Consider the following 26,664-nt stretch of genomic DNA (forward strand, 5'->3'; position numbering starts at 1 on the left):
CCGGCGGTTCCGCGTGGAGACAGCGGGTTTGGGAGTCAGACCCCTGCCTTAGGTTCTTTGAACACCGGCGTCTGCTTTATGTTCCGTAAAACCCCACCGTGGCTGCGGCGCATGGGGAGTCCTCAGAGGGCGGCAGGGCCCCGGGATCTGCCCTGGTCACGTGTGACCTCTAGTGACCCCGAGCCTCCCCAGCTCTGACCTAGAGCCTTTGGCTCCACAAGTACAGGCCCCCCTCCCTCTCCCAGACCCCGGCTGAGGACTCGATACCACACGGGCAGGACCGGGGCTCGAAGGATGGGGGCCCGCCCCCGCAGGCCCAAGCTGACTTCCCGGCAAAGGCCGCCACGCTCACCCGGTCACAGCATCCCCACGGGAGACCTGAGCTGGCGCGTGCAGGTGGGGCAGGCGGGCCCTCAGGGTGTGAGGTTAGAGATGCCCCGTCCACCAGGCTGCAGCCCCAGAGCCACGTGTTGTCACCACTGGGCCCGGAGGAGGCGCCAACAGGGAAGGAGCCTCTTACAACCCGTGCCGGGCTCAGAGGGTGGAGGGGGTGCAGCCACTCAGGGCGGCAGGGCCAGCGGGAGATGCTGCAGACAGCGCACCTGGCAGCGGACACACCCAGCAGAAGATGCTCTTTTTGTTAATCCTCACCCGAGGACATTTTCCCACTGATGTTTAGGGAGAATGGAAGGGAGAGGGAGAGACACAGAGAAACATCGATGTGAGAGAAACACACATCGATGGGTTGCCTCCTGCCTGCGCCCAACCAGGGCCCAGGCCGGGGAGGAGCCTGCCACCGAGGTCCGTGCCCTTGACCGGAATCGAACCCGGACCCTTTGATCCGCAGGCTGATGCTCTGTCCACTGAGCCACACCGGCCAGGGCCAGAAGGGTGCTTTTGTGGGGGCCAGGCCCGGGCTGGGAGGCTCGGCCGTGGGGGCCTGGGGTCCTTCCTCGCAGCCCCCAGACTAACGCCGCGTGCCCCTCCCCGCAGAGCCGGATGGCGGAGAGCCTGCGCCTCTTCGACTCCATCTGCAACAACAACTGGTTCATCAACACGTCCCTCATCCTCTTCCTGAACAAGAAGGACCTGCTGGCCGAGAAGATCCGGCGCATCCCGCTCACCGTCTGCTTCCCCGAGTACAAGGGCCAGAACACCTACGAGGAGGCGGCCGTCTACATCCAGCGGCAGTTCGAGGACCTGAACCGCAACAAGGAGACCAAGGAGATCTACTCGCACTTCACCTGCGCCACCGACACCAGTAACATCCAGTTCGTCTTCGACGCCGTGACCGACGTCATCATTCAGAACAACCTCAAGTACATAGGCCTTTGCTGAGGGGCGGCCAGCCCGCCCGCCTGTGACGGAACCCCGGGGGGGCCCGCCCCAGCCCAGGGCCAGAAAACGGGGCCTGGAGAACGCCCCCCCGCCCCGCCCCTCCGCCTCCGTGGCCCCCACATTTCCACAAACATAACCATATACGGATAGGTTGCTAGGTAGGTAGACACACACGCACGCACACACACACACAGTCGAGACAGCGAAGCGTCCCCAGGCGTCGGGGTCTCTTGGAGATTTGAGGCGCTGTCACACGTTCCCCAAGGCCCTTCCCCCTGCCTGAGTTGGCCCCACTCTGCATGGGGTCCCCCCCGCACCGTGGGACTGCGGGGGGAGGCTTTGGGGCCACCTGGAGGCCCGCTGCACCCTAGAACAGGGATCTGTCGCTGACCAGGAGGGAGGACCAGCGAGGGTCCGAGCTCCTTCCGCTGGACACGCCCACCCTGGCCACCGGGGACCGCGCTCTGCGCCTGGAACCGGGGTGCGAGGCCAGCCGGGCGCCAACCAGCCCTCCCGCCACTCGCAGCTCTTTTTAAACAGCTTCGACGTGTGCAGCGAACGTCCACACAGCAGCACGAGTGGCGCGACCTGTTTCCGGCGAGGCCAGCTGGGGTCCAGCTTTCCTTCTCCTTGTCCGGTGTTTTCTAAACCTGGGATTTCTTCTCTGACATTTTTTTTTTTATTTTTTATTTTTTTTTTGCCAAACCTCGTGGTGTTTTGCAGGAAAAACAGACAATTTCAAACGCAGTCGAGTATTCTTTTTTTAAAGCGCGGGTCTTCGGATCCTGTTTTTTTTCAGGTGGTCCTTTTCGTGTCTGGCTTGCCGAGTGTCACAGTTGTTACCCGGACGGGTCTGTCCCCTGCTCCTGCTCCTGGTGCGGTTTCTGCTTCGTTTTTGTTTCAGAAAATTCCATGTGACGTATTTAAAGAAGGTTCTTCACGTCGGGGCGAGTGGACAATAGCTGGAGGTCTTGGTGGTGACGGAGGAAGTTCTCTGGCTTTGCAAGGAGAGGAAGGGGAGGCGGGAGATGGGCCCTGGCCGCCCGCGCCTGTGGCTGAGAGCAGCTCTGCCTCCTGTGAAGGCTCAGCCAGCCTTGTAGCCTGAGGGAGGCCCTGCTGGGACCCCAGCCCCGGGCCCGTGGCACCTGCCACTGTGGAAGGACCTTGGCCGCGGATCGCGTGTAAATACGAACCCCGGCGGCCACCGAGAGGGAAGGCGCCCCGAGACCTCGCCAGAGCTCCTCTCTCCGCCTCTGTTCGGTACCGTGCGCCCCAGGTCGGGCGCAGAAGCACAGCCAAGGACTTTGGGAGATGTGCAGAGGGATGCGGGGCCGGTGTGGTGTGAAAGTCAAAGATTGTCTACTTTCAGAAAATAAAATATCCCGAACGAGCCAGCCGAGCCTGGGTGCTGCGTGTGCAGGGCTGAGGGCTGGGCCCGTCCACTCTGAGGTTCCTTTCTCGGCCTCTCCCCCTGCCCCCATACACACACACACACACACACACACACACACACACGTAGGTAACTCATCTTGAAATGAACATCAAGAACAAACAACCTCAAGAGAGGAAAGAGCCTGCAGGCGTGAGGAGCCTGCCCGGCTGGTGTGGCTCAGTGGTTGAGCATTGACCCAGGAGCCAGGAGGTCATGGTTCCATCCCCGGTCAGAGCACCTGCCCGGGGTTGCAGGTTGTGGGCTCAATCCCCTGTAGGGGGCGTGCAGGAGACAGCTGATCAGTGATTTTAATCATTAATGTTTCTATTCCTCCCTCTCCCTTCCTCTCTCTGAAATTAAAGAAAAACTTATCTTCTGAACAGTGAGGAGCCCCGCCAGGCCCTTGTGTCCCAAGGCGCTGAGGTTTGGGGGTGACGATGGCTCCCACCCCTCCCACTGTCCCCAACACCCACCAAGGCTGCACTGTCACCCAGAACCCTCACACCCTAAAGACACCTCCGCCAGGGTCAGAGCTGTTCCCGCAGAGCAGAAGAGGTTCCCGGAGAGCCCGAGGTGCCGACCCCCATCAGGGCAGGGCGGTCCTGCAGGGCTTGGCACCCACCGGAAGTGCCCCCAGAGGCCCACCATTCGCTGACTCCGGTTACAGCATCTCCATGTGGGGAAAGCACTGATGAGAGGTCAAGGACGTGCACAGGCTCCTTGCAAATTCCTTTAACACTCACGACGGAGCTTGTCTGCAGTGGCCCATTTTATAGATGAACGGGTCGAGGTCAAGGTCAGGGAGTGGTGGAGACGCCTTCCCTGGGCGGGGCAGAGGGGGACGTGCCTCCCGAGGCCTCCATCCTCGTCTGCCTCTGCCCCTGACCACTGTGCCTGGACGGAGGGATCGGGAGCCCAAGGGGAGCACAGAGCCACCCTCGTCACCTCCTCGAATCCAGAACCCACATCCACACGAGCCTGGGGTGAGGGGCAGCAGAAGGTGTGTGCACAGGTGCCCACGCAGACACTCAGCACCTAGTCACCCAGGAACCTGGCTCTCTCCCCGCCCAGCCCCGCCCCTGAGCCCACATGGGGATCCCCTTCACGCCTTCCCACGTCACCAAACAGCAAAAGCCCAAGGGGGCTCTTGTAGAAGAAGAAGTAACATGTGATTTAAATCAGAGACTTACTCGGCTGTGAAAGGACCCGTGAGCAGCTCTAGCCTGAAAATGCACGGCTAGAGGGGGCTGAGGGTTCAACTGCCCATCAAGACGGTCAGGCTGACACGGCCCTGGTCCCCCATCCCTGCCCCGCGGCTTCAGCTCCCCCTGGACACAGCCCCCCCGATTTCTCTCTCTAGTCCTGAGGGTGTGTGACTCCAGGGATGTGCCCCAGCACTTCAAAACCACCAGGATCGAACCTGCGTCCAGAATCTCCCACTGTGTCCTGCCCCTCCCGGGCCTGGCCCTGGGAGAGACCCCAGCTCATCCTCACAGCCTCTCCCCCCAGGGAGGCGCGTCTGCCTCCACCCCCACAGCACCCCCAGCCCAGGCCGCACACGGGGTCAAGACAGAGCGGTCCTTACAACACTGCGGGGAAAGCTGGGCCAGCAGCTCCCAGCCCCGCACAGGAGCGAGTGACCGGGGAGCCGGGCCGGACTCCCAGGCATGCCAGTCGGGGCCCAAGGCCACCGTCAGAGAGAGGGCCCAAGGGGGCATGGCCAGTGGGTCTGGTAGGGAGACACTTCCAGGGACCCCCAGCTGTTCAGCTGCACCCCAAACTCCAGTTACCCAAGAGCCCCAGTCTCAGCCCTGGAGCTGAACACCCGGCCAGGAAAGAGACACGTGCCCTCCAGGTTCGCAGGCAGGATCTCCGGAACCTGGGCGGGCGGCCTCTGCGCTCCTGGCCCCTCCTCTCCTGAAGGGCCCCACCCCAGGCCCAGATCCCAGCAGGGCCCAGCCGGGCTGTCACAGTCCTGGGGCGCCCCCTGCTGGTTCCTTTGGGAAAACAGCCAGTAAACCAGACCCCACCCAGCTCCAGGGCTCAGAGGAAAGACCTCCATCCCCCGCCCCTTGCCCCAGATACCCCAACACATTAGTCAAACAAACGAAGGGGTGAGTGAGTGAATTGCAGCAAGAGAACAACAGACAAATGACCTTTGAAAATGTGGCCCCGGATGAGGCTTGTCAGAACCAGAGCCCCCGACCTACGGTGCACCCAGAGCGTGTAGGTTCCAGGAAAGTTTGCAGGGAGGAGATGGGGGGGGGGGGGGCGCAATGCAGGGGGTGGGGCATAGAGCTTTTGTCATTAAGACTGTGTTGGCCCAGCAAGGGTGAGACAAGACCTCAGAACAGAAATAAAAATCCATCCCAGGGACCTTCACAAGATCAATGTGAAGAACAAAACTCTTAACACTTTTAAAAGGAAATATGGCAGACAGTCTTCATGAGCTCTGAAACGGCACCAGATTATCTTAAACAGCACCCCAAAAAGCGCACACACACACACACACACACACTCACACTCACACACTCACACACACTCACACTCACACTCACACGTGTAGGAAACAGACTACATTCCAATGAACAGCTGCTGGACCAATGAGCAAACAGATCAACGGCGAAAAGCCGCACAGCCAGCCCAGGAAATGGCATTGCCAGTGTGTGACCTGCCAGGGTTGGGGCCCAGAAGAAATGCAACATTCCCTCCTCCCGACCGGTAAGAAATGGGGTCGGGGGAGAAACAGGTCAACAAATGGGCTCAGGCTCCCAGGAGGCACTGGGCGGGAGAGGAGGCCCAGGCAGCACCAGGCGGAGGGACGATGCCGCTGCCCGCGGTCACGGGGACAGCGGAGCCACACACAGTGACACGGCTCAGCACGCCACTGGGCGGCTGACTAGGATGCAGCACATGCAATTTCAGGCCAAGCTTGCGGGCTTGCATTCTCTCTCTTTTGTTTATGGTGAAAACACCTTTAATGCGGTCTTGCACCCTCGGGTGTCTGGTTGAGCAGGCACACCCTGCAGGGCTTGCGTGCTCCGTGCCCCACCACGCTGTCCCCCGGCTGAGCTCCTCCAGGCTCGGGAACAGACGCAGCGGGGCCCTCCGCCGGGCAGGTATGTTGCATGTGAGTAGAGGGGTGCGCCGCGGTGCTCATAACGAAACAGAGCCCATGACACGACATGGGTCAATCTCAAAATTACAGCATTGCATTGTTTCAATAGCAAGGAGATATGGAAGCAAGATCGTTTACATGGAGTTGGAAAACGCACGAGGAAAGATCTATATCTGTTCACATCTGTGGTAAAATACAAAGACCTGCGGTGGCGACATAGTCCCCAGATGATGGAAGGGGCTGAGCGGAGGAGGTTCACAGGGGACTTGGATTGGGGGGCGGGGTTTCAAGCAACCGTCTCAAGCACATGTGAAATGGGGTAGAATGTTAAGATTCAGCAAAGCTGAGTGCTGGTGCCTGACACCCATTCTCATTGTCTCGCTACTTGTCTGAATGCTTTAAAAGTTCCCACACAGTGAGCCGGGGGCTCAGCCCCAAGCACTGGCCTGTCATAGAGACACCCCAACATCTCGGTGCCTCTCACCCGCGGCCGCACGGGAGAATCAGCCACGGTTCGTTTAAGAAAGGCGTGGGCAAGCCCCCATGCCCGGAGCCCCGAGATGATTCTGCCAGCAACGGACAAGGGTGGTCTTCTTATTTTTCTGGGAGGAGCCTGCGACCGAGGTACGTGCCCTTGACCGGAATCGAACCCGGGGCCCCTCAGTCCGAAGGCGGACGTAAAGCATAACTTTTAAACGTGTGCTCTAGGCGGATCTGAAGCCAGGCGCGCGCCCAGCCTGCCCGGGAGGCCGTGGGGCGGCGGGGCGGCCGGGGCCTACCTGAGGGCACCTGGGCCAGGTGCTGGAAGGCCAGGTGCAGGTTCTCGCGGCAGGCCGGCTGCGGGTCGTTCAGCAGGAGGGACAGCGCGTTGACGATGCCGTCCCTCAGAAAGCCGTCTCTGCAGAGAGAGGCGGGTTCAGACACGACGAGGCCCGATCCCGGGGAGGCCCGGGAGGGTCAGGAGGCAGTTCCCACCCTCCTCCCGCCCTGGATTCTGAACCCCTGCGGGCAGCGGCAGGCCGCACCCTCTGGCTGCCTGAGAGAAGAACAGGCCAGGATAGAGCGTCGGCTCCTGGACTGAAGTGTCCCAGGTTTGATTCCGGTCAAGGGTATGTCCCTCGGTTGCAGGCTTGATGCCCCGCCCCACGTCGCCCCAGCCCCAGTCCGGGTGCATGCAGAAGGCAAGCAATCAATGTGTCTCTCTCACCTCGATGTTTCTCTCTCTCTCTCTCTCTCTCTCTCTCTCTCTCTCTCTCACTCTCCCTTCCACTCTCTCTAAAAATCAATGGAAAAATATCCTCGGGTGAGGATTAGCAATACACACACACACACAATAAGTAAATAAAGAAAAATTCCTTGTTTTTAAAAAAAAGATGATGGCCAGAAGTGGGCCCTCCAGGCCCTGAGAGCCGGGTGGCCTGTGGGGTGGAGGAAAGAGCTAGGACTTGGATTCGGGTTCTTTGTGGCCTGGAGGTTTCCCTTTGCTCCTCTGAGCCTCAGTCCCCATCGGTAACAGGGGACAAGGCAGCAGAATCCATAACTGACCGCCCTTGACCTGCCAGCTGAGCGGCCCCTCTCTCTACCCGCCCAGCACTGAGGCTCCAGGGCAGCGAGCCCCCCGCTGCCGGCCCCCAGGCCTGTGAATGCTGTGTCCTCATTGTTATGATTCTATACGTTAAGTAAATACTAGGTAAGCCAGTTAGATGAGAGGAGAGGGTTGTTTTTAATTCCCTTATAAAAACCAGGTGGAATGCTTTGAGGAGACTCCAAAGTGAGTCTGTCAGACAAGTGAGATGATGCTAGAAAGGCCCTAGAAGGTTTTTGCATACAGATTACTTCATTAATGTCTGACTCCTTGCTCTTCTCGAAAGAAACCACGGCTGCACATTAGACGACCTTGCAGGGGTGGTTTACGTCCCAAAGAGGAGGGGAACCTCAATCCGTGGGCCCACATCCCAGGGAAGGCCTGGTGGCACTGGGGGTGGACGAATGCCTAGCCCTTTATGTTTGGGGTTAAGATGAACTGTTCAAAGGGAATGTACAAATCTCTGATTCCTGGCTTTTTGTTTTTCCACTGGAAAAAAAAAAAAGCCTGCCCTGGGTTTCCATACACAGTGGCCCACCTGCCCACGGTGTGGGTCGCCATGATGGACAGCACCTCGGTGGTCTTGATGCGCACCATGTGGTTGGTGTCCCGCAGCAAAGCCCGCAGGCTCTCCAGGCAGCCTGTGGGGCAGAAAGACCTTTGAACGGTTATCAGTCTCCAGGTTCAACCAACCCAGAAGCCAACAGGTGAGCCCGCATCGGCAACCGCGATCAGCAGAGGCATCATGGCCCTTAGGAAGGGTTTCAGAGTCACCGCAGGGGGCTCTGTGTGCTCCCACCCAGGGACCATTCAGAAAATGCCTTTGGAGCCTGGATGGCATGGCTCAGTGGTTGAGCATCAACCCAGCAACTGGGAGGTCACTGGTTCAATTCCCAGTCAAGGCACATGCCCGGGTTGCAGGCTCAATCCCTCATCATTGATGTTTCTACTCGCCCTTCCTCTGTGAAATCGATATATATATATATATATATATTTTTTTTTTTTTTCTAAATCAGCCCTTCAGCTAAGGCTGGGGGAGAAGTGGCAGTGCACTCATCGTGTGCCTGATCAGGGAAAGGTGTGGCCAGGCCACTAAGATCACCTCAGCGTTCATTTTGGTCGTTAGGAGAGTGGGAAACAAGAGGTCCCAGGTACCATGTGGCTCCAATAGGGTGTGCCTATCTTTCGTGGCTGACAGATCACAGGGCTGTTTGGTGGATTTGTGGCCCCCTGGTCGGTCCAGCCATAGCAGAGAGGGCGGCTTTGTGGCTGGGTCGGCTGCTGGGGGTGTCCCTCCAAGGACGGACTGACCAGCTGGGAGGGTCACCTCAACTCCTCCCACCTCCAGCTACTCTGTGTCTGTCCATCCAGACCCGAGTCACGGTCGCCTGGGCTCCGTGACACTCTCACCTATGTCGATGGCCACATAGACATGTTCGGGGTCATGCATGAGGTCGCACAGAGCCATGAGGGCTTTCTGCCTGGTCTGCAGGTCCTCGGACTGCAGTTCCTCGTTCAGCTTGGGCAGGGCCCGGCAGCCGTACGCGATGGAAGCCTGGGCGGGGTTGATGTCGGGGGGCAGGTACATAGAGATCCGGGTATGGGCCATCTTTCCGCACCTGCAGGAGGTGACTCTCGCTTTCAAAACGGAGCTCCGCAGAAACCCCTGGTGAGAAGAACCCCAAACGTTGTCATGGGTACGACTGTGATTTAGAAGCTACTTCTCATTCGATCCTCAAAACCGTAAGCACAGCTGAGTGGATATTTTTAATGTTTTTATTGATTTTTAGAGAGAGAGGAAGGGAGAGGGGAAGACAGAGAGACATCAATGTGAGAGAAACACATCGATTGGCTGCCTCCTGCACATGCCCGACCAGGGCCCAGGGCCAGCGAGGAGCCTGCAACCAGGGTACGTGCCCTCGAAGGGAATCGAACCCGGGATCCTTCGCTCTGCAGGCCAACGATCTATCCACTGAGCCAAACCAGCTAGGGCATGAATTATTTTTATTGCACACACACACACACACACACACTTGGAGCATCTGTAGGTAATGTGGCTTAGCACTCAGAACCGGCTCCAGACCCAGGCCACGGGGCGGCCCTTGACAATCTCTTCCTCTCTGTGAGCCTTTGCAAAAAGGATTTGATAACAGCACCTCCTTCCCTTGCTCCCGTGTGAACGACCCTCCTGAGCCTGGCACGCCAGGGCTCCCGATGCGTTGGCTGTGGTCCTTATTGCGGGAGTGGTTGCTGCTGCCCGTGTTGAGTGGCCCTGACAGGCCCCCGCCCTGAGGGATTCTACCCCAGTTAAAGAACTAAGGCCAACTCTGATCTTAGGCACCAAGTGACAAGGAGAGACGGACGGGACGAGCTGGGCGGGGAAGGGGAGGGGCGGCCATTTCCGATTGGGGCTCCCCCTGCAGGGAATGTTGGGCTCCGGGGATCGGGAACAAGGGGGCCTGGCCTCCTGTATGTGGCTTGGGCTGCGGGAGTCCCGCCGCGGATGAGAGCGGACGCGGGACCCGTGTGAGTCAGACTGGATGGGTCTGAGGGTCCCCCGTCCCCCCTGTCTTGGGCCCCTGTCTGGTGCCGCAGGCTCACCTGCTTCAGCGTGCGCGGTCGCCCGTTGCTAGGCGACCCGGTTGCCAGGCGACCCCAGCGGCGTCCTCAGCGCTGCGCTCCGCACACTAGGCGCCCACCGCGCAGGCGCAGGCGGCGCGAGCAGCCTCTGTCTGGGGCCGGCTGTAAAGAGGGGACAATGATACTTTACGGGGTTACCGCGGGGAACAAAGACGGCTCTGCTTTGTTCATAGCACCGAGGGGAAGGGAAATGAGTGTGAACGCCTTTCTCTGTGCGGGACACTTCGCCTGACTTTAGTCCTCAAAGTAACCCCGTGAGCTGCTAACACGATCCAGGTTATAGGCAGGCCCCTCAGAGGTCTTCTTAGTAGCTTGCCAAAACCACGCAGGCCAGAGCCCAGGACTGCCGAGCCCTGGCCCATGCTCCTTGCTCTGCAGGCTGATGGCCCGGGAATGACACAGATCGGCGCTCGCAGTGGACCCAATGCCCTGCTGACTGGAGCAATTGTGCTTGAAAGTAAGCCAGACCCAGCCGTCACCTGCATACAACCCTCCATGGCTCCCCAGTGGCCTCAGGACAGAGTCCAAACATCCAGCCTGCCGCTCAAGACCCTGAGTGCCAGGCCGGATATGAGTCCTCCAAATGGCCACCTCCTCCATGCAGCCTGGGCTGCCAGGAACAGAAACCACTTCTGTGTCCTTCAGGGCACACAGCTCGGTGGACAGACACCACCTCCATGAAGCCTGTCATCTCCCCAACTCCATGTTAGTACCAGTAAATGATCCCGTAGCTTCATTAATTACCAGGAGGCTTTCAGTACATGTAGAATGAATAACTGGGTCATGGACTTGAGTCAAGCTTTATACTAATCTACAGAGCACTTTCATAGTCGAGTCCATTTGATAGCTGAGTAAACTGAGCACAGGAGACGGTAGGACCAACTCACATGAGTTCACCCTTAGGCCTGGGCCTGTCGCCGTGAAACTCACTAACAAAGGCGCCAAGCATCAGCCTTCAACACAGCTTTGAAATGCAGGTAATTGACTTAGACCTGCGGGCCAAGGATGCCATATTGTGATGTGGAAGTCTGCCCCCTACTGCTGCTGTTCTTCAAAGGACAAAGTCAGGGAGGGTCTCTCTGACCCTGAGCTTTTTGAGGAGTGTGGGGCAGACAGCAGAAGGCTGGGAGTCAGGAAACCTGGGTTATGATTCTAGTTCTAACTCACGTGGCAACACTTTTAAATTGTGTGAGCCTTAGTTTCCTCGTCTGTGAAATGGGAAGCTGGATAAAATAGATTCTCAAAGCTGGGAACCCTGGGCCTCTCAGAGTCTGTGTATACAGTCTTTAAAAAAAAAAAGCCAAAACCGGTTTGGCTCAGTGGATAGCGCGTCGGCCTGCGGACTGAGAGGTCCCAGGTTCGATTCCGGTCAAGGGCATGTACCTGGGTTGCGGGCACATCCCCAGTGGGAGATGTGCGGGAGGCAGCTGATCGATGTTTCTCTCTCGTCGATGTTTCTGACTCTCTATCTCTCTCCCTTCCTCTCTGTAAAAAAATCAATAAAATATATTTTTAAAAAAAAAAAGTGCCCTTCGGCTCGGCTGGCGTGGCTCAGTGGTTGAGCATCGACCTATGAAAAATCATATTCAATATATTACAAAAATAAACACTTACACACGTCACATCATAACCCCTACCAGTTTGAGCTCCCACCCCTCCGGGCTACAGTGATTGTCAGAGAGGTTTCTCCACCATCAGCCCCGCCCAGACTCCCATCTTTGGATCCAGGCTCCACCCAGACCGCGATGACCCCGCCCACAGCCCCATATCCAACCCCGCCCTCGTTTCCATGGTGATTGAAAGCGCTCCCGGGGGGGCGGAGGAGGGAGGGAGGGGCAGGCAGCAGCCTAGTCAAGTGCCCACGACTCCCTCCAGGCTCTGGTTGCTATGGTGACGGCTCGGGCACGCCGCAGTGGGATTGCTACCGCTCCGAGCCCCGCCCAGACCCAGCCCCCGACGTCCAGGATTGGTCAGATGCTCTCGGGTCGCGCGTGGTCATCGTTGCCATGGTGATTTCCGCTGCGAACCGAGCCGGACCAGGCTGCGCTGAACCCGAATCTTCCGCTGCTGCCGCCAGTGAGTCCGCCGCGCCTCTGTCCTCCCCTTGGCCCGCCTCCCGCCTCCCGCCTCCCGCCTCCCGCCTCCCGCCTCCCGCCTCCCGCCTCCCGGAGGGCGCGTCGCGGAGGCCCGGGTCGGAAGGACGCCGCGTCCCCCGCCCACCTCCCACCCCCAGAATCTGAGCGCGGCCAGAGGCCCTGAGGCCTCAGCGTTTCCTGAACCCCCGACCCTGAACGCCCCGCCCCGTGCTGGGCCTGGAGGGGAGCTGGGTCAGAGCCAGGACAACAGGCCTGGGTCAAGGCCACCCTAGCGGGGAAGCGGGCAGAGGAAGGCGCGGTCGGGCTGACTAGGCGCCGGGGGCGCGCTCCCGGGTGGGGTGACAGGCCTGTGGGCTGAAACCCAAGAGCCTGCCTGCGAGGCCTGCCATGTGTGTGCCCCACTCACAGCCAGTCACACGCTCAGAGAGGGGCCACTCCCGGTTGGACACCCACACCCCGCAGCAGGGGGGAGGCCCAGGTCTTCGGGACTCCCCGCCCCCGCCTCCTGCCTGCAGACTGAAAGAGGTGACGCCGAGCCAGACGCCTGGCAGGGGGAGGAGGAGGCTTGGACCTGCTTTTAAAGCCCCTGGAGAGTTAGGCGTAAACTTGTGGGTGAGTCCCCAGGCCAGGCGTTGGCACAGCTCCCTAACCCTTTCCCCCGCTTGGGTCTCCAGAACTCTCCGGAAGGATGAGGGCCTCCCTGCCGCCTCTGGGGCCCCCTGTGAGCCGGGACCGCATCATCGCCAGCTTCCCTAAGGTAGGGAGTCCTGAGGCCAGACCTTGGCGTGAGCAGTGCGCACTGCGCTCCCCAGACGTGTCCACAAATATCACTTTTAACCAGTCAATAACTAATCTGCGCTTTTAACCGGTATCCGCACTTTTAACCGATTAAGAGCTCATTGAATACCGGTTAAAAGTGCGGATACCGGTTTAAAATGGTAGCTTTCCCCACCTGCACGCACCACCAAAAACAAGGCAGGTCAACCCGGGAGGTCAGTTCCTTGCTGACAGACTTCCTGAGAAGCTGGGAGACATGGCGCTGGCTTGGCCACAGTGGGCCAGGAGCCAGTGTGGCCTGGAAGTTAAGGGCACGGACTTTGCAATCAGACAGTCTTGGGTGTGAATCCTAAATCTGTCAATCCTAAATCAATTCTAAATCCTAAAGCTGTGTGACTGTGAGCAAGTTACTCAACCGCTCGGAGCCACTGTTCCACAGGGTCAGTCCTCCGTGTCGGGTGCCTGGCTCATAGCCAACGGGAGCGCCCCGCCTGAGTGGTGGTCATTGTTCTCATAATTATTATGACGATTATATATATATATATATTTTTTTGCTGATCCTCACCCAAGGATATTTTTCATTGATTCTTTTAGGGAGAGTGGAGGAGAGAAAGACAGAGAGAAACTTCAGTGTGAGAGAAAACCATCGATTGGTTGCCTCCTGCACGTGCCCCGACCAGAGTCTGGGCCAGGAAGGAGCCTGCAACCAAGGTACATGCCCTTGACCGGAATCGAACCCGGGACCCTTTGGTCCGCAGGCCAATGCTCTATCCACTAGGACATCATTATGATGATCAAAACAGCACTCCAGTTTCCTGACACCAAATCCAGGGTTCTCCCCTCTTACCATTCTGCCTTCAGTTGCTGCCGGAAACTGAGCTCTCTTCCATCTACATTAAGATCTAACGTATTTTCAGAACTGCACGTTCATGCCCGTGTGGCTGACTGCAGAGCTCCGACTGCCCCCTGCCCTGGGGGGCATCTGCCCTGTTTCCACAGGTCGGATTCTCCCCCGCTGTCGGTGGCCGCCAGGGGTCACAGGCCACAGCGGGCCAAGTTCGCCCTGCACCCCACCGCAGCACGCCATGGCAGACCTACCACTCTGTGGTCAGATGGGGCAAGTCCTTCCCTTTGCTCTGGGGCCTCGCACTTCCTGTCCAGCCTTCCTTATTAAACGCTGCTCCAGTCCATCCAAGTCACGGGATTCCTCTCGTGACCACCGTGCCCAGGCCGGGGCCCCACTTTGAGGCTGGATGCAAGTCGGCGGGAAAAGCAGCCAGCTTCCTCGCGAGGCGGCTGCCGCTGTCCCGCCTGAATGTGGGCTGCGGGGCTGCCTGCGCCCCTGCGTCACCCAGTTAATCCTCCGGCCACCAGGTGAAGAGGTGCTGTTGGGCGTGTCCCGCTTTACGGAGGAGGAAACAGGCTCAGTGAGGTTTCCTAACTCGCCTTTTTGCAAGGTTCCTTCTACCTTCACGCCTGGAGCAGAGAAGGCACCTGGGCCAGAGCAGAGCCCATTCCAGTGCCTGGGAGCTCAGAAGAGACACCTGGGGAGGGCATGTGGCCACGCCCCTGCCACAGGGACAGAGCCCCTGAGGGACAGAGCCCGTGGCCCGGGCCACCACGGCCGCATCATGGCAGAGCACAGCGGCAGCCTCCCACGATGCCATTCCCTCCATGTCCTCGCCACACTCTCTGCTTAGCCATGGCCCATTAGAGAATAAAATATGATGGTCATCGAAGTGTTTTTTCTAATTTTAAAACAAATGCACATTCAGCACGAGTCATGGCATCGTAACAGCCGCGAACACGTGTTGAGCACTCGGTGTGTGCCAGGCTGGCTCTGCGCCTTACAGACATTATCTCCTTCTCTGCCCCCAAGCCTCTGAGGTTCGCAGGTGGGGAAACTAAAGTTCAGGAGTTGAGCGTCGACCTGTGAACCAGGAGGTCACAGTTGGATTCCCGGTCAGGGCACATGCCCAGGGTTGCAGGCTCGATCCCCCCTGGGAGGCGCGCAGGAGGCAGCCGATCAGTGATTCTCTCTCATCATTGATGCTTCTCTCTCTCTCCCTCTCCCTTCCTCTCTGAAATCAATTAAAAACTTTTTTTTTTTACATTCAGAGACGTTAGGTAACCTCCCAGGGTCACACAGCAGCTAAGCATGGACGCAGGTCTTGACCCTGAGGCGGTACTCTTAAACCACCCCCGGTTCTGCCTCCCGATATTGTGGGAGGCCTGAAGTGCCTTCCAGTGCATTTCCGTGCACACATGTGCAAACATTAGAAGCAAAAATGGCCTGGAGTTCCGTAGGAGCTGTGGGAGGAGCTTGGAGCTAACAGGGCCCTTATAGGCCAGCCTGCATCTCACCCCAAGAGGACAGAGGGGATGGAGGCCTGCCACGTGCCCACAGTAAGGGCACAGCCACCCCGGGTGGGACCCAGCTCTCCAGTCCCCACCTGCGCTCTCTGGTCTGGCTCCGCCCCTGCTGCTGCTCCTCAGGACTCCCAACACCTGGAGTCTTGAGGCTGCTGACAGGAGAGGGGAGGGGCCTGACCGAGGGACCGGGGAGCGCTAGGGGTTGCCAGCCAGTGGCAGGTCACCACCTCGCTGCCCTGCTGGGTGATGGAGCAGCAGCTTCTCGGGACGAGGTGCCCATTTGTCTGTCTGTCTGTCTGACTCCTTGCAGTGGTACACGCCTGCCGCCTGCCTGCAGCTCAAGGAGCACTTCCACGGGCAGGTCAACGCTGCCTGCCAGCGCAGGAACACGGGGACCGTCGGGTGAGCACCCCTCAGCGCCCAGGGCGTGGGTTGTGGGGGGCCGGCAGGGAGGAATGAGAGCATGCGTGGACATGCGAATGCATACGTGACACACCCACACTGTCCCGTGCAGCCCAGGATGGGCCTGAACCTGATGGGAGTTTTCGCTGCTTCATTGGGCTCACGGCTGCCACGTGACCATTTCCCAACAAGTCACGCATGTGATTCCTCAGCCTGAGGTCTCGGCATCTGTCTTCCGTTTGTATTGGTTTTCCTCCTCTTTTTATTTTTTTAAGTATATTTTTACTGATTTCAGCGAGGAAGGGAGAGGGAGAGGGAGAAACATCAGTGATGAGACACGCCTGGTTCCCCTTCAGCAGGGGTCAGCGGGAAGCTGAGGATGGCTTTGCGGCCAGGTGGGCATCCAGCTGCCCTGGGAGGCCTGTTCTGCCCTCTGGTGGCCGCACTGCGCAGGCCAAGCCCTCCAGGAGCTGGACGTCAGCATAGACTCGGTGCTCATGGCGTTTCAGGGGATGGTGGGCAGGGGGCGGGGGGACGGAGTGCCCACCTGCTGTCTGCACCCCTCTGTCTAAGGCAGCGGTTCTCAACCTGCGGGTCGTGACCCCTTTGGGGGTCGAACGACCCTTTCACAGGGGTCGCCTAAGACAATCGGAAAACACATATATAATTACATATTGTTTTTGTGATTAATCACTATACTTTAATTATGTTCAATTTGTAGCAATGAAAATACATCCTGCATATCAGATATTTACATGACGATTCATAACAGGAGCAAAATTACAGTTATGAAGTAGCAACGACAATAATTTTATGGTTGGGGGTCACCACAACATGAGGAACTGTATTAAAGGGTCGCGGCGTTAGGAAGGTTGAGAACCACTGGCCTAAGGGGTCAACCCTCCCAGACTGGTTTGAGGACCCTGGGGGTGCAGGCAGGATTGGCACTAGTGACAGGCTATGGCCCGGGCTCAGCAGGTCCCTGGAGCTGCAGGGGAGTGCCGAGGGTGCTGTGCGCTGAATGGGGTCTCCAGGGGGTGAGAGATATTGCCACGGAGGTGGGGTGGCATCAGGGACTTGGACCAGGCAGCACTGGGGCAGAGCTGAGTGTGTGTGTGTGTGAGGGGAGGACCCAGCAGCAGAGACCCTCAGTCAGTGTACCTCCAGGCATGCAGACCCGAGATCTGTCTAGGACCTGCCCCTGTCCCCTTGGCTGGCCCTAGCAGACACCCCCAAAGGAGCAGGTGTGACCGCTCAGGGAGTGACTGCTTGCCAGGGGCAGGAGGGAACCCCTCGGGCGTGTAGCCCCAGGGGTGGGTGAGTAGGAGGTGCCGGGGTTCGGTCCCGGCCCCCGTGCTGTGTGTGTGCCCCAGGTTCCCAGCTGAGCTCCCGGCTTGCACGCAGCCCCACCCACCCGTTCTCCGCAGGCTCAGCCTCTCCAAGGCCGTTGTCGTCGGCGACCTCCACGTGGGCAAGACCAGTCTCATCCACAGGTAGGCGCGTCGCCACGCCCCAGCACCAGGCTGCCGGGGCTTTACCGGGGAGCCCAGAGGGCATCGTCATAGTCCAGGCATGTGACTGCCCGGAGCATGCCCGGGGAGGGGTGCGGGAAATCCGGGGAGGGGTTCAGCGGAGAGTGGGGCATCCCAGGGCCCTGGCATCGGTCACACGGTCCCCCGGCGCCATGGGCTCGCCCTCACCACCTTCGCTGCGGAAGCATGCCAGTTTCCCTTTCTCTGCCCCTGACTTGCAGTGTTTGCTGCAGCCTTTCTACCCCCACATAATTCTTTATTAAATATAATTTTATTGATTCCAGAGAAGAAGGGAGAGGGAGAGAGAGAGAAACATTGATGTGAGAGCACATGGATCGGCTGCCTCCTGAACGCCCCCTACTGGGGATGGAGCCTGCCAGCCGGGCCTGTGCCCTCACCAGGAATCGAACCGTGACCTCCTGGTTCATAGGTCGACTATCAACCAGTGAGCCACTCTGCTGGGCCCCCCCATAATTCCTGTTGGCTGTCCCTCTGTGGCCTGTCTCGGGACTGTCACCTCCTTAGCGACTCCCAGCGGGTGGGCTTCTTGATGCCCAGACTCTCGCTGTCACGAAGCTTCCCCGCAGCCTCTCTGCTGACTTCCCTGCTCCCACAGATTTTGCAAGAACGTTTTTGACCATGACTACAAGGCCACCATTGGGGTGGACTTTGAAATCGAGCGCTTTGAGATTGCTGGGATCCCCTACAGCCTCCAGATGTGAGTCCCTGTCGAGTGCCACCGTTTCCTGGGTGGCCTGGGCAGGGGTGGGGGAGAGTGGGGGGGGGGCTTTGAGGACGCCCTCGCTGTGCTCTTTCTCAGGGGCACTCAGCCAGGATCCGTGGGAACAAGCAGGGCCCAGCACCCCGCACCCCCCCCCACATGGCCACCTGTGACCCCACTAGCCAGGCCACCCCTGAGGCCTCTGGCAGGTCACTTCCGGTCTCTGAGCCCCTGTTCCCATCTGGAAAACGGGGCCCAAACTGCTGAGCTCTGACCGCTGCAGTGACTTAACCTGCTGCCTCTGTTTCCCTCTCTCTCTCTGCCCCCGCACAGCTGGGACACAGCAGGGCAAGAGAAGTTCAAGTGCATCGCATCTGCCTACTACCGGGGCGCCCAGGGTGAGCAGCCGGGTCATGGAGACGGTGGGGCCCTCAACACCACGCACCCGAGGGCTCCCCACCAGGCTCAGCAGGCCCTCTGTGCAGGCCCCAAATCCGTCCCCAAGAAGCACTGAGAGCGCCCTGGCCAGTCTCGGGGCCTGGGTGGGCCTCGGCAGGCACAGCCTGTGGGACCCGGTGGGCATGGGTGCTCCCTGGGAGGCTCAGCCCCAGTGTCAGCTCAGAAAGAGGCTCCAGGGAGACACGTGTCCAGAGCCCCCAGAGAGCAGAGCCGAGCTGACCGGGGGTGGGGGTGGGGGGAGGCTGGGCCAGTGACGGGAGGAGCTGGGGGGGGGGCTGCATCTCCATGTCCTGCCCTCCCTGCCCCCCATCAGTTATTTCCCCAAAGCTGGTGGTTTAAACTCACAAACTGCCTGTTATTTGTTGTTGTTAATCCTCACCCGAGGATATTTTCCAGTGATTTTTAGAGAGAAGAGAGAGGGAGAGACAGAGAGAGACACATTGATTGGCTGCCTCCCACATGGCCATGACCAGGGCCGGGGATTGAGCCTGCAACCGAGGTACATGCCCTTGACCGGAACCGAACTCGGGACCCTTCAGTCCTCGGGCCGACGCTCTATCCACTGAGCCGAACCGGCCAGGGTGCTAATTGCTCCTAGTAGCTGCCACTGGTCCGGAGTCTGCCTGCATCAGGCCCTGAACCGAGAGCTTTAAAATTGCTGCGCTGCCAAAGCCGGTTTGGCTCAGTGGATAGAGCGTTGGCCTGCGGACTGAAGGGTCGCAGGTTCGATTCCGGTCAAGGGCATGTACCTGGGTTGTGGGCACATCCCCACTGGGGGATGTGCAGGAGGCAGCTGATCGATGTTTCTCTCTCATCGATGTTTCTCTCTCATCGATGTTTCTGGCTCTCTATCTCTCTCCCTTCCTCTCTGTAGAAAATCAATAAAATATATTTTAAAAAAAAAATTGCTGCGCTGGCTTAAGCCTCCCGGCACCCCGACAGCTGCAGGCACTATAGTCTCTCCCAGGTGGGGGGCAGCCTCAGCAGCGAAGGCCCTCGCCCGCCAGCTCCCTTAGCTGCACAGCGGAGGGGAGATTGAGCTCAGGAGCCCCAAGCACATCGGGCCTCACGGGATCCCCCGCTGTGGCTGCACCACTGGGAGTGGGTTGGAGGGTGGGTCACCAGGGGCAGACACGGTGACTCCTTCCTGGCCTCCATGTGGGGGCCAGAGCTGAGTGCCTGGGGGCCACCCCGTTAGTTCCTGGGGAGCAGGGAGCCGACTGAAGGGCCCCCTTGTCACGCCCTGTCGCCTCCCCTGTCGCTGACCAGCTCTTGGCTTTCCCCCACATGCGCAGTGATCATCACGGCCTTTGACCTCACGGATGTGCAGACCCTGGAACACACCAGGCGAGTCTGGGCTCAGAAACCCACCTGGAAGGGCTCCCCAGTCGGGGCCCCTGAGCTGGGCCCCAGTGGCAGGTGTGAGGGAGCAAGCAGCTCGCTGGTCAGGCCCTTGTTCTCCCTCGAGATTTGCACCAACGCTGACATGCTCAGGGGCCTGTGCCAGCTTCCACGCTCGCTGTTGCCATCTGGAAGCCTTCACAGGGTCATGTCCCTGGGCCTGCAAACTCCGTGGCCAGTCCTGTCGGAGGGACATGCCTGGCACCTCTGTCTGGGACAGGGACTGGTCCGGAGCTACCCACACGACCGGCTCCCGGTGGCCTTCCTGCTTCTGCCGGAATCCCCGGCTCATGGATCCGGCCCCCTTCCCCTCCCACGTGTGGGTGCTCACATCTCGCATCTCCAAACCCTGGGGGGCCGGGGTGACCGTCCAAGCTCATGACAGTGCAGGATCACCCCAGCTGACGCAGCCAGGGCAGAGCCACGGCCAAGACTGGGTCTCCACCACCTGTGACCTGTGCTCCTGGGCCCCGCGCCCCCCGCCCCCCCCCCCCCCCCGCCTGTGGTCCAGCCAAGGCCCTTCTGGCCTCGGCCCAGCCCTTCTCAGCTAGCTCGGTCCAGGCACCCTCCCAGTGCCTCCCAGCTCAGTGTCCCCGCCTGGGCGGCCGGGTCTGCACCCCCTCTGGCCTCTCTGGGAGGGCAGGGCTGTCTCTCAGCCGGTCCCCCCGCCCTGTGCGTCCCAGGCAGTGGCTGGAGGACGCGCTGAGGGAGAACGAGCCGGGCTCCTGCTTCATCTTCCTCGTGGGGACCAAGAAGGACCTTCTGGTGAGCGGGGTGCAGGGGGAGGGGGGTGGAGGGGGATGTTGGGGGAGGGGGTGCCCAGGGAAATGAATCCGCTTCCAGCCCAAGCCCTGGATGGAGGGCGGCCTGGCGTGGTTCGGTGAGGATCCGAAGGCATAGGCCCGGGACCTGAAAGTTAGGGGTGCTGCTCTCAGGGGGCACGGCTGGCACTCAGACTTGCCCGGGGCTGCTGGGGTCTCACCCCTGCCCTGGGGCCGCCTGCCCAGGGTGAGGTGGGGAAGGAGGCCCAGTGGGAGGCGGCAGCCACCTCCCGGCGCCTCCTAGAAGGGCCGCTTCCCCAGTCCAGGGCGGCGTGTGAGCAGGCGGAGGGGGAGGCCGTGCACCTGGCCAACGAGCTGCAGGCCGAGTACTGGTCGGTGTCGGCGAAGACAGGTGAGTGGGCTCGTGGCTGCACGTGGTGGGCTCGGGCCGGCTGCGGGAGGCTCACACATCGCCTTCTGCGGCCCATCGAGTGCCGCGTCACAGCCGGTTGTGCGGATGAGCGGGCAGGGCCTCCCGTTGCCTGAGCAGCCCCTCATCTCTAGGGAGACTGGACCCTGCCGACGGGCCGTGGGAATAGCGACCCGACCCTCTGGGCGGGTCAGTTCTGTCCCCGGGAAGTGGCTTCCAGGGTCCCGGGGCGGCTGTGCCAGGTCTAGGATTGGAACCCAGCCCTCACTGTAACCACTGCAGGGCCCTGCCCGCACCTGTGGGTGCCCGGGGGCGGGGGGGCACCGCCTGGCACACAGCGGGGCCCAGCAACTGGGGGCTGCCATCCGTCCCCTGGGTGTCATCGTGGGAGATACGACCCTCGCTCATGGCCTCCAGCCCTCAGCTAGATCCCCCCGGATCCGGCCCTGGGCCCTGAGCCCTGAGCCGCCTTCCCCCACGGGCACTGCTCGCCGTGGCCCCGGCAAGATGCCCAGCGTCTCTGAGCCTCAGTGTCTTTGTCTGGGAAGCAGGTGATGCTGCTCATCTCATTTTATTTTTAATGGAAAAGCATGTTTGAAATTGCAAAAGCCCCACGTGTTCACCGAGAAAAGCTCGACAATGCCATGTAGTGAGCGCCTGGCGCAGAGAGGGTCTGGGGGCAGGAATTACACACACGGTGGTCCTTGCAGACACGGGCCAGGGATGGGGGAGGCAGCGCCCAGGCCTGGTGCCCTCTGCTCCTGCCTGATGGCACCCCCGTGCCCTGGGAAGACCCCCTCTCTCACCAGATGGCGGCAGGTTCACCGAGGGCTCTGGGTGCCAAGCAGAATGCCCCTGTGCCATCGTGCAGGCTGTTGGCTGCACAGGGTAGTGTGAGGGCCCTGGAACCCCGTCCTGTGCCCGGATGGGCAGCCTCCACCTGGAGGAGGACTCACAAGGTTCCGCATGGGGCTGGCCGCACGTGCCAATCCTCCTAGCTGGCCCTCTACAGGTGCTCCCAGGTTCCAGGAGAGCAGGGCCCTCCCGCACGTCCCTGCGGGAGGAATAGGTTGTGGGAAGCCCAGGGGCAGAGATCTGGGGCAGCGGCGGGGCAGGAGGCCAATCCCGGGCACCGCCCTGTCCCAGCCCTCACCCCGAGGCGGGCGGGTCACAGCTGTGTCCTGGGCTCGCAGGGGAGAACGTGACGGCCTTCTTCAGCCGCGTGGCCGCCCTGGCGTTCGAGCAGTCGGTGCTGCAGGCCCTGGAGAGGAGGAGCGGCTGCCGGCTCCTGGTCGGCGACGGAGACCTCATCCGTGCGTACAGGCCGCGCGGGGGCGGAGGCAGGCTGTGGCCTCACATCCACCTCCAGCATCCTCCCACCCCCCTCGGGCCGTTCTTCCTCCGTCACTCTGACCCCAGGCCCCAGGGCCGCAGCCTCCCAGACCCCGCCTGCCAGCTCAGACCCCCTCGCTGCTCCCCTGTCCGCCGGGCAGTCTCCCCACGGGCAGGCTGGGCACCCAGGCTCCACGGTGTGTCCTGGCTGTGGCTCTCCTAGCACCTACCTTTGCCCATCACCCGGAATGTGTCCCCGTGCCCGGCCTTGAATGAGAGGCCTGGAGGCCTCTGACCTCTGACCAGCAGGCACCAGAGGGCATCGGGTGGGGGGCCCTGTCCCGTGTCCCTGCAGGTGCCTGGTTGATGCCAAGTGACTCCTTTCCTTCCAGGGATGGAGGGAAACCCCTCCGAGACCCAGGGGAGCGAGAGGCCCTCCGGCCTGGGCTGCTGTTAGCTGGGGTCCGTGTCCGAGGCCTCCACTCCTGACACCACGTGGGCAGCGCCATCTGAGACTGCGGAGGGGGCACGTGGAGCCTGAACTCGGCGACGTATCTGTGCAGGCGCCACTCCCGCTTCTCTAGCGGGAAAGCCCTCGCTAGCTGCCCGGGGCCCGCACTGCCCAACTGGGGGGCGCCGTGGTGCCACCTGGAAGGCCAGGCTCACCTACAGACTCACCCGTCTGCCCGGCCTTGAGAAACCTCACACTGCAGGCACAGGACACGTGTGCCGCGGCCCTCAGCACACGTCAGCATCTGCACGTGCCCTCAGCCTCTCCTGGTGAGCAGGGCCTGGCCGAGTCGGCACCCGAGGACCACCTGCCACCCCGCCTGGGACTTCCCTTCGCAGCAGGACTCGCACTTCTGGGTCCCCCGTCCAGTCCCTCTGCCAGAGCCGAGCGGGGTCCCCGGGGGCCTTGCCTGCCTCGTGGGACCTTCCTCTCTGGAGGAGGACGGGTGAGAAGGCCTCTCTGGCTCCTCCTGGATCCCTGGGTCCTGCCCTCTGGTCAGTGGGCAAGGCCAGCCGAACAGGCCGCTCCTACCCCTCTGGCCCCTGGCAGCCAGTCTCCCCAGCTGGGCTGCGGGGAAAAGACTGTCCAGCTGCCCCCGGGGTGACTCGCTGCTACGTCCCTTGAGCACGGCACTGCCCGCTCTGCCCTGGCTCAGCAGTGCCCACGGCTGCCCCTGCTGCCCCTACTGCCCCTGTCCCCCTCCAGCCGGCACGGGGAAGGCCTGGGAATGAGGAAACGCTGGGCACTCGCCTCTCAGGGCCTTTGCGATGGCGTCCGCGTGTCTTTGGAGGACCCAGAGGTCCCCCAGAGTCAACGTGCCGTCCCCCCAGCCCTCCTGCACACCCAGCCCTCTGCACACCCAGCCCTCCGCACACCCAGCCCTCCGCACACCCAGCCCTCCGCACACCCAGCCCTCTGCACACCCAGCCAGGCAGGCCCAGCCCCAGCCCCAGCTCCTGCCCAGTCCACGCCCTCTCCATGCCCTCGGGTTGCTCTGCCAGGAGGACTACTAATGCCCCCACCCACCCACAGCCCTACCCACAGCCCCAGGGGTGCCGCCCAGCACCCCGGCAGGGCCCGCCCACTACAGGTGCTCAGGGCGGCGACTGCCCAACGTCGCTGGGGGAAGAACACGGGCATCTTTTGCTGTTTATTTCCCCTTTGCCACATTTTTGGCTTTCTCTTTTTTTATGACGATATAAAATCCTGCTTTGTAAATATCACTCTTAAAGGGAATGGGTGCTTTCTGTAAAAAAAAAACAACAAAAATGAGTCAGAGCTTTGCATGCAGAGCGGAGCCCGCCAGTGGGTGGCGCCCCTGGGAGGGAAGCGCTGTGCCCAGCGGGGAGGGCCCTTCCAGGCGGTTCCTGCTGAGCACAGCCTGGCGGCCGCGGGCTCCTATGCTGTTTAGCCAGAACGACCCCAGTCCGCACACACCGCCTGGCAGCTCGCGTCCGTGATGCCCTGCGGGCCCTGTCCACGCCGCCCTGCGCCCCTTAATCAGGTCCCTGCGGGCCCTCCTCCCAGCCCTGCCTGCGCCTGGAGGGAGCAGAGGCCCCGGTCCATTCCCCTCCCAGACAAACCTCGCTGTCCAGAGGGACCCAGGCGTCCTAAGCAGGGACACCCAAGAGCTGGGACGCAGAGAAGATCAGTTACACCCGCATGTTCACTCCTGCACCCGCGTAAGAATCAGTGGCCCAGGGAGAGGCCGGGGAGGACCAAGGTGCTGCTGGCTGTGGGGGCGGCAGAGGGAGGCCCAGGCAGGGACGGGAGAAGGTGGGGCGGGGCCCAGCTCAGAGAGGGCCCCCTCTTCTGTCGGAGAAGGGCTTCTGGAGATGGGGGGCAGGGAGGACTGGGCACCTCGCCACCCAGGGAGCCCAAGGCTTTGGCCGTTGCCCTGAGACAAGACCCCCTCCCGCAGCTCCGGGGCCACCCTGCCATCTGCTCCGCCCCATGTCACTTCCCATATGGCGGCCCTCCCGGGAGGGAGGCTGATCGGTGGACTGGAACTGCGCCTGTCACGCCGCCTCCTTCCAGGCAGAGCAGCGCGTTCCCGGACTCCGGCCCCACCCGGAGGCCTCCCAGCACCAGGGCCACCGGCCACCTGTCCGAGCCTGCGCCCCAGGCGGCTCTGGGAGCTGTCAGTCTGGTGCGCGGCCCTTGGATCAGCTGGCCTCCCCCTTAGTCCTCGGGGAAGCAAAGCAGCTCAGGGCTCCCTCACCCCCCAGGTGAGTGCCCTCCCCTGGCCTGAGGGTGCTCTGGCCTCTGACCCCTGGAAGCCAAGGCCTGGACCGCCTCCGCCTCCGTGGTGATGCCTTGAGAACAAGCTCATCCTGTCCCTGCCCCCGCCCCCCATGAAGGCGGGGAGGCGGCCAGAACACTCCCCTGGGACACCCGACTGCAAGGGCCTCATCAATAATTGATTCTGCAGGAGGCGGGCCAGTTGCAGCTGAGGGGGCCTGGGAGGAAAGGCCCACGCCCTCCTTCACACGGAGTCCTGGACCCAGGAAGCCCTGGGGAGACCTGCTCCCCAGCCCGGGCGGGAGGGGGGAGCCTGGAGGAGGTGGCCCGCCAGTCCGTCCAGCACAGGGACTGAGAACAGCTGTATCGATCGCCCCGTTTTCAGATCTTGCCTGCAGCTCCCAGGGGCCGGCGGGTGATGGATGGTGGCTGACAGATGACAGATGGGGGTCCTCTGGACCTCCTCCCGGGAGGGAGTCCTGCTCTGGCCTCTGACCCCCAAAGCGGGTGGGGATGGGGGTACAGACAGGCCCGGGAGGAACAAGGAAAAGCCTCATGTCTCCGGGGGCCGCAGGTAGGCCTCTGGGCAGAAAGCCCTGCCTGAGAAGCCAGGGCCGACGACCCCGCCTGACGACACATGGCAGGAGCAGCATCCAGGGCTCCGGTCCCAGCACCTTCCCCTGCCTCTTGCCCAGATGGCGGTGGTGAGGGTGGCAGGCACGTCGATGGGGTCCCAGCCCAGGCTGGGCAGCTGGTGAGAGCCGGATTGCTATGAGCCCTGAAGACCAGGTGATGCTAGCAGGTGTACCGGTTACTAATCTGGGTGTCTTTCAATCGATGGAGTTACACATATGCTGATATATATGCGATGTGATATGTGTGCTATTTTGTTGTATTGACAACAAGCTTCAGAACTTCCTATGTCAAATTTTCTGAAGGTGTTAACATCATAGATATTTTTACGCTTAAAAATGTCAAATTTCATGCCCCCCCCCCCAAAAAAAAGAGCATTTGCGGGAAGTTTTAAATCATTATTTTGAAGAAAAGTGCTGCTGAAAGTGATCGTATACTTCGGGAAGCTTATGGTGAACATGCTCCATCTCAGGATACGTGTGAACGCTGGTTGAAACGCTTGAAAAGTGAGGATTTCGATGTGAAAGACCAAGAACGTCCAGGGCAACCGAAAAAGTTTGAAGACCGACAATGACAAGCTTTATTGGTTGAAGATGCGTGTCAAACTCAGAAACAACTCGCAGAAAGATTAAACATTGCTCAGCAAACCATTTCCGACCGTTTACAAGCAATGGGAAGGATTTTAAAGGAAGGAAAATGGGTGCCACACCAACTGGACGAAAGACAAATGGAAAGCCAAAAAGTCATCAGTAAAATGTGGCTTCAATGGCACGAAAAGAGTCTTTTTGCATCGAACTGTGACGAGATGAAAAGTGGATTTATGTTGAGAATCCCAAACGCACAAAGTCACGGGTTGATCCAGGTCAACCATCCACATCGACT

The 26,664-nt window shown here is 60.6% G+C and overlaps 3 protein-coding genes across 5 annotated transcripts in view; 2 read left to right on the forward strand and 1 right to left on the reverse strand.

Moving 5' to 3' along the window:
• The window catches only part of GNAZ (G protein subunit alpha z), a 34,708-nt gene extending 31,980 nt beyond the window's left edge, over positions 1-2,728 (forward strand). The window contains exon 3 of the mRNA XM_081113866.1: positions 994-2,728. Within this exon, the coding sequence (XP_080969992.1) occupies positions 994-1,338 (345 nt within the window). The 3' untranslated portion in view covers positions 1,339-2,728. The remainder of the gene's footprint in view (positions 1-993) is intronic.
• RSPH14 (radial spoke head 14 homolog) overlaps positions 1-10,177 on the reverse strand; it is a 49,788-nt gene extending 39,611 nt beyond the window's left edge. The window contains exons 1-4 of the mRNA XM_081113867.1: positions 10,075-10,177; positions 8,884-9,139; positions 8,012-8,114; positions 6,668-6,786 (exon numbers count right to left, since the gene is read on the reverse strand). Coding sequence (XP_080969993.1) covers positions 6,668-6,786; positions 8,012-8,114; positions 8,884-9,082 — 421 coding nt within the window. The 5' untranslated portion in view covers positions 9,083-9,139; positions 10,075-10,177. The remainder of the gene's footprint in view (positions 1-6,667; positions 6,787-8,011; positions 8,115-8,883; positions 9,140-10,074) is intronic.
• A 1,919-nt stretch (positions 10,178-12,096) lies between these two features.
• On the forward strand, positions 12,097-24,158 carry RAB36 (RAB36, member RAS oncogene family). Of its 3 annotated transcripts, XR_013997233.1 has the most exons (12): positions 12,097-12,189; positions 12,884-12,966; positions 15,670-15,761; positions 17,189-17,254; positions 17,910-18,011; positions 18,348-18,412; positions 19,769-19,820; positions 20,558-20,639; positions 20,957-21,047; positions 22,259-22,378; positions 22,790-23,754; positions 23,804-24,158. XR_013997233.1 is itself a non-coding variant. In XM_081113869.1 (11 exons), the coding sequence occupies exons 1-11, from the start codon at positions 12,120-12,122 to the stop codon at positions 22,852-22,854; spliced, it is 888 nt and encodes a 295-aa protein (XP_080969995.1). In that variant the 5' UTR covers positions 12,097-12,119; the 3' UTR covers positions 22,855-24,132. The 3 variants fall into 3 exon arrangements, 2 of the variants coding, with proteins under 2 accessions (XP_080969995.1, XP_080969994.1); XM_081113869.1 differs by having other exon boundaries at positions 22,790-24,132; XM_081113868.1 differs by lacking the exons at positions 22,790-23,754; positions 23,804-24,158 and having other exon boundaries at positions 22,259-22,744.
• The last annotated feature ends 2,506 nt before the right edge of the window (positions 24,159-26,664 follow it).

Source organism: Myotis nattereri, assembly GCF_964212035.1.
Source record: "Myotis nattereri genome assembly, chromosome: 19".
NCBI classification, from domain to species: Eukaryota; Metazoa; Chordata; class Mammalia; order Chiroptera; family Vespertilionidae; genus Myotis; species Myotis nattereri.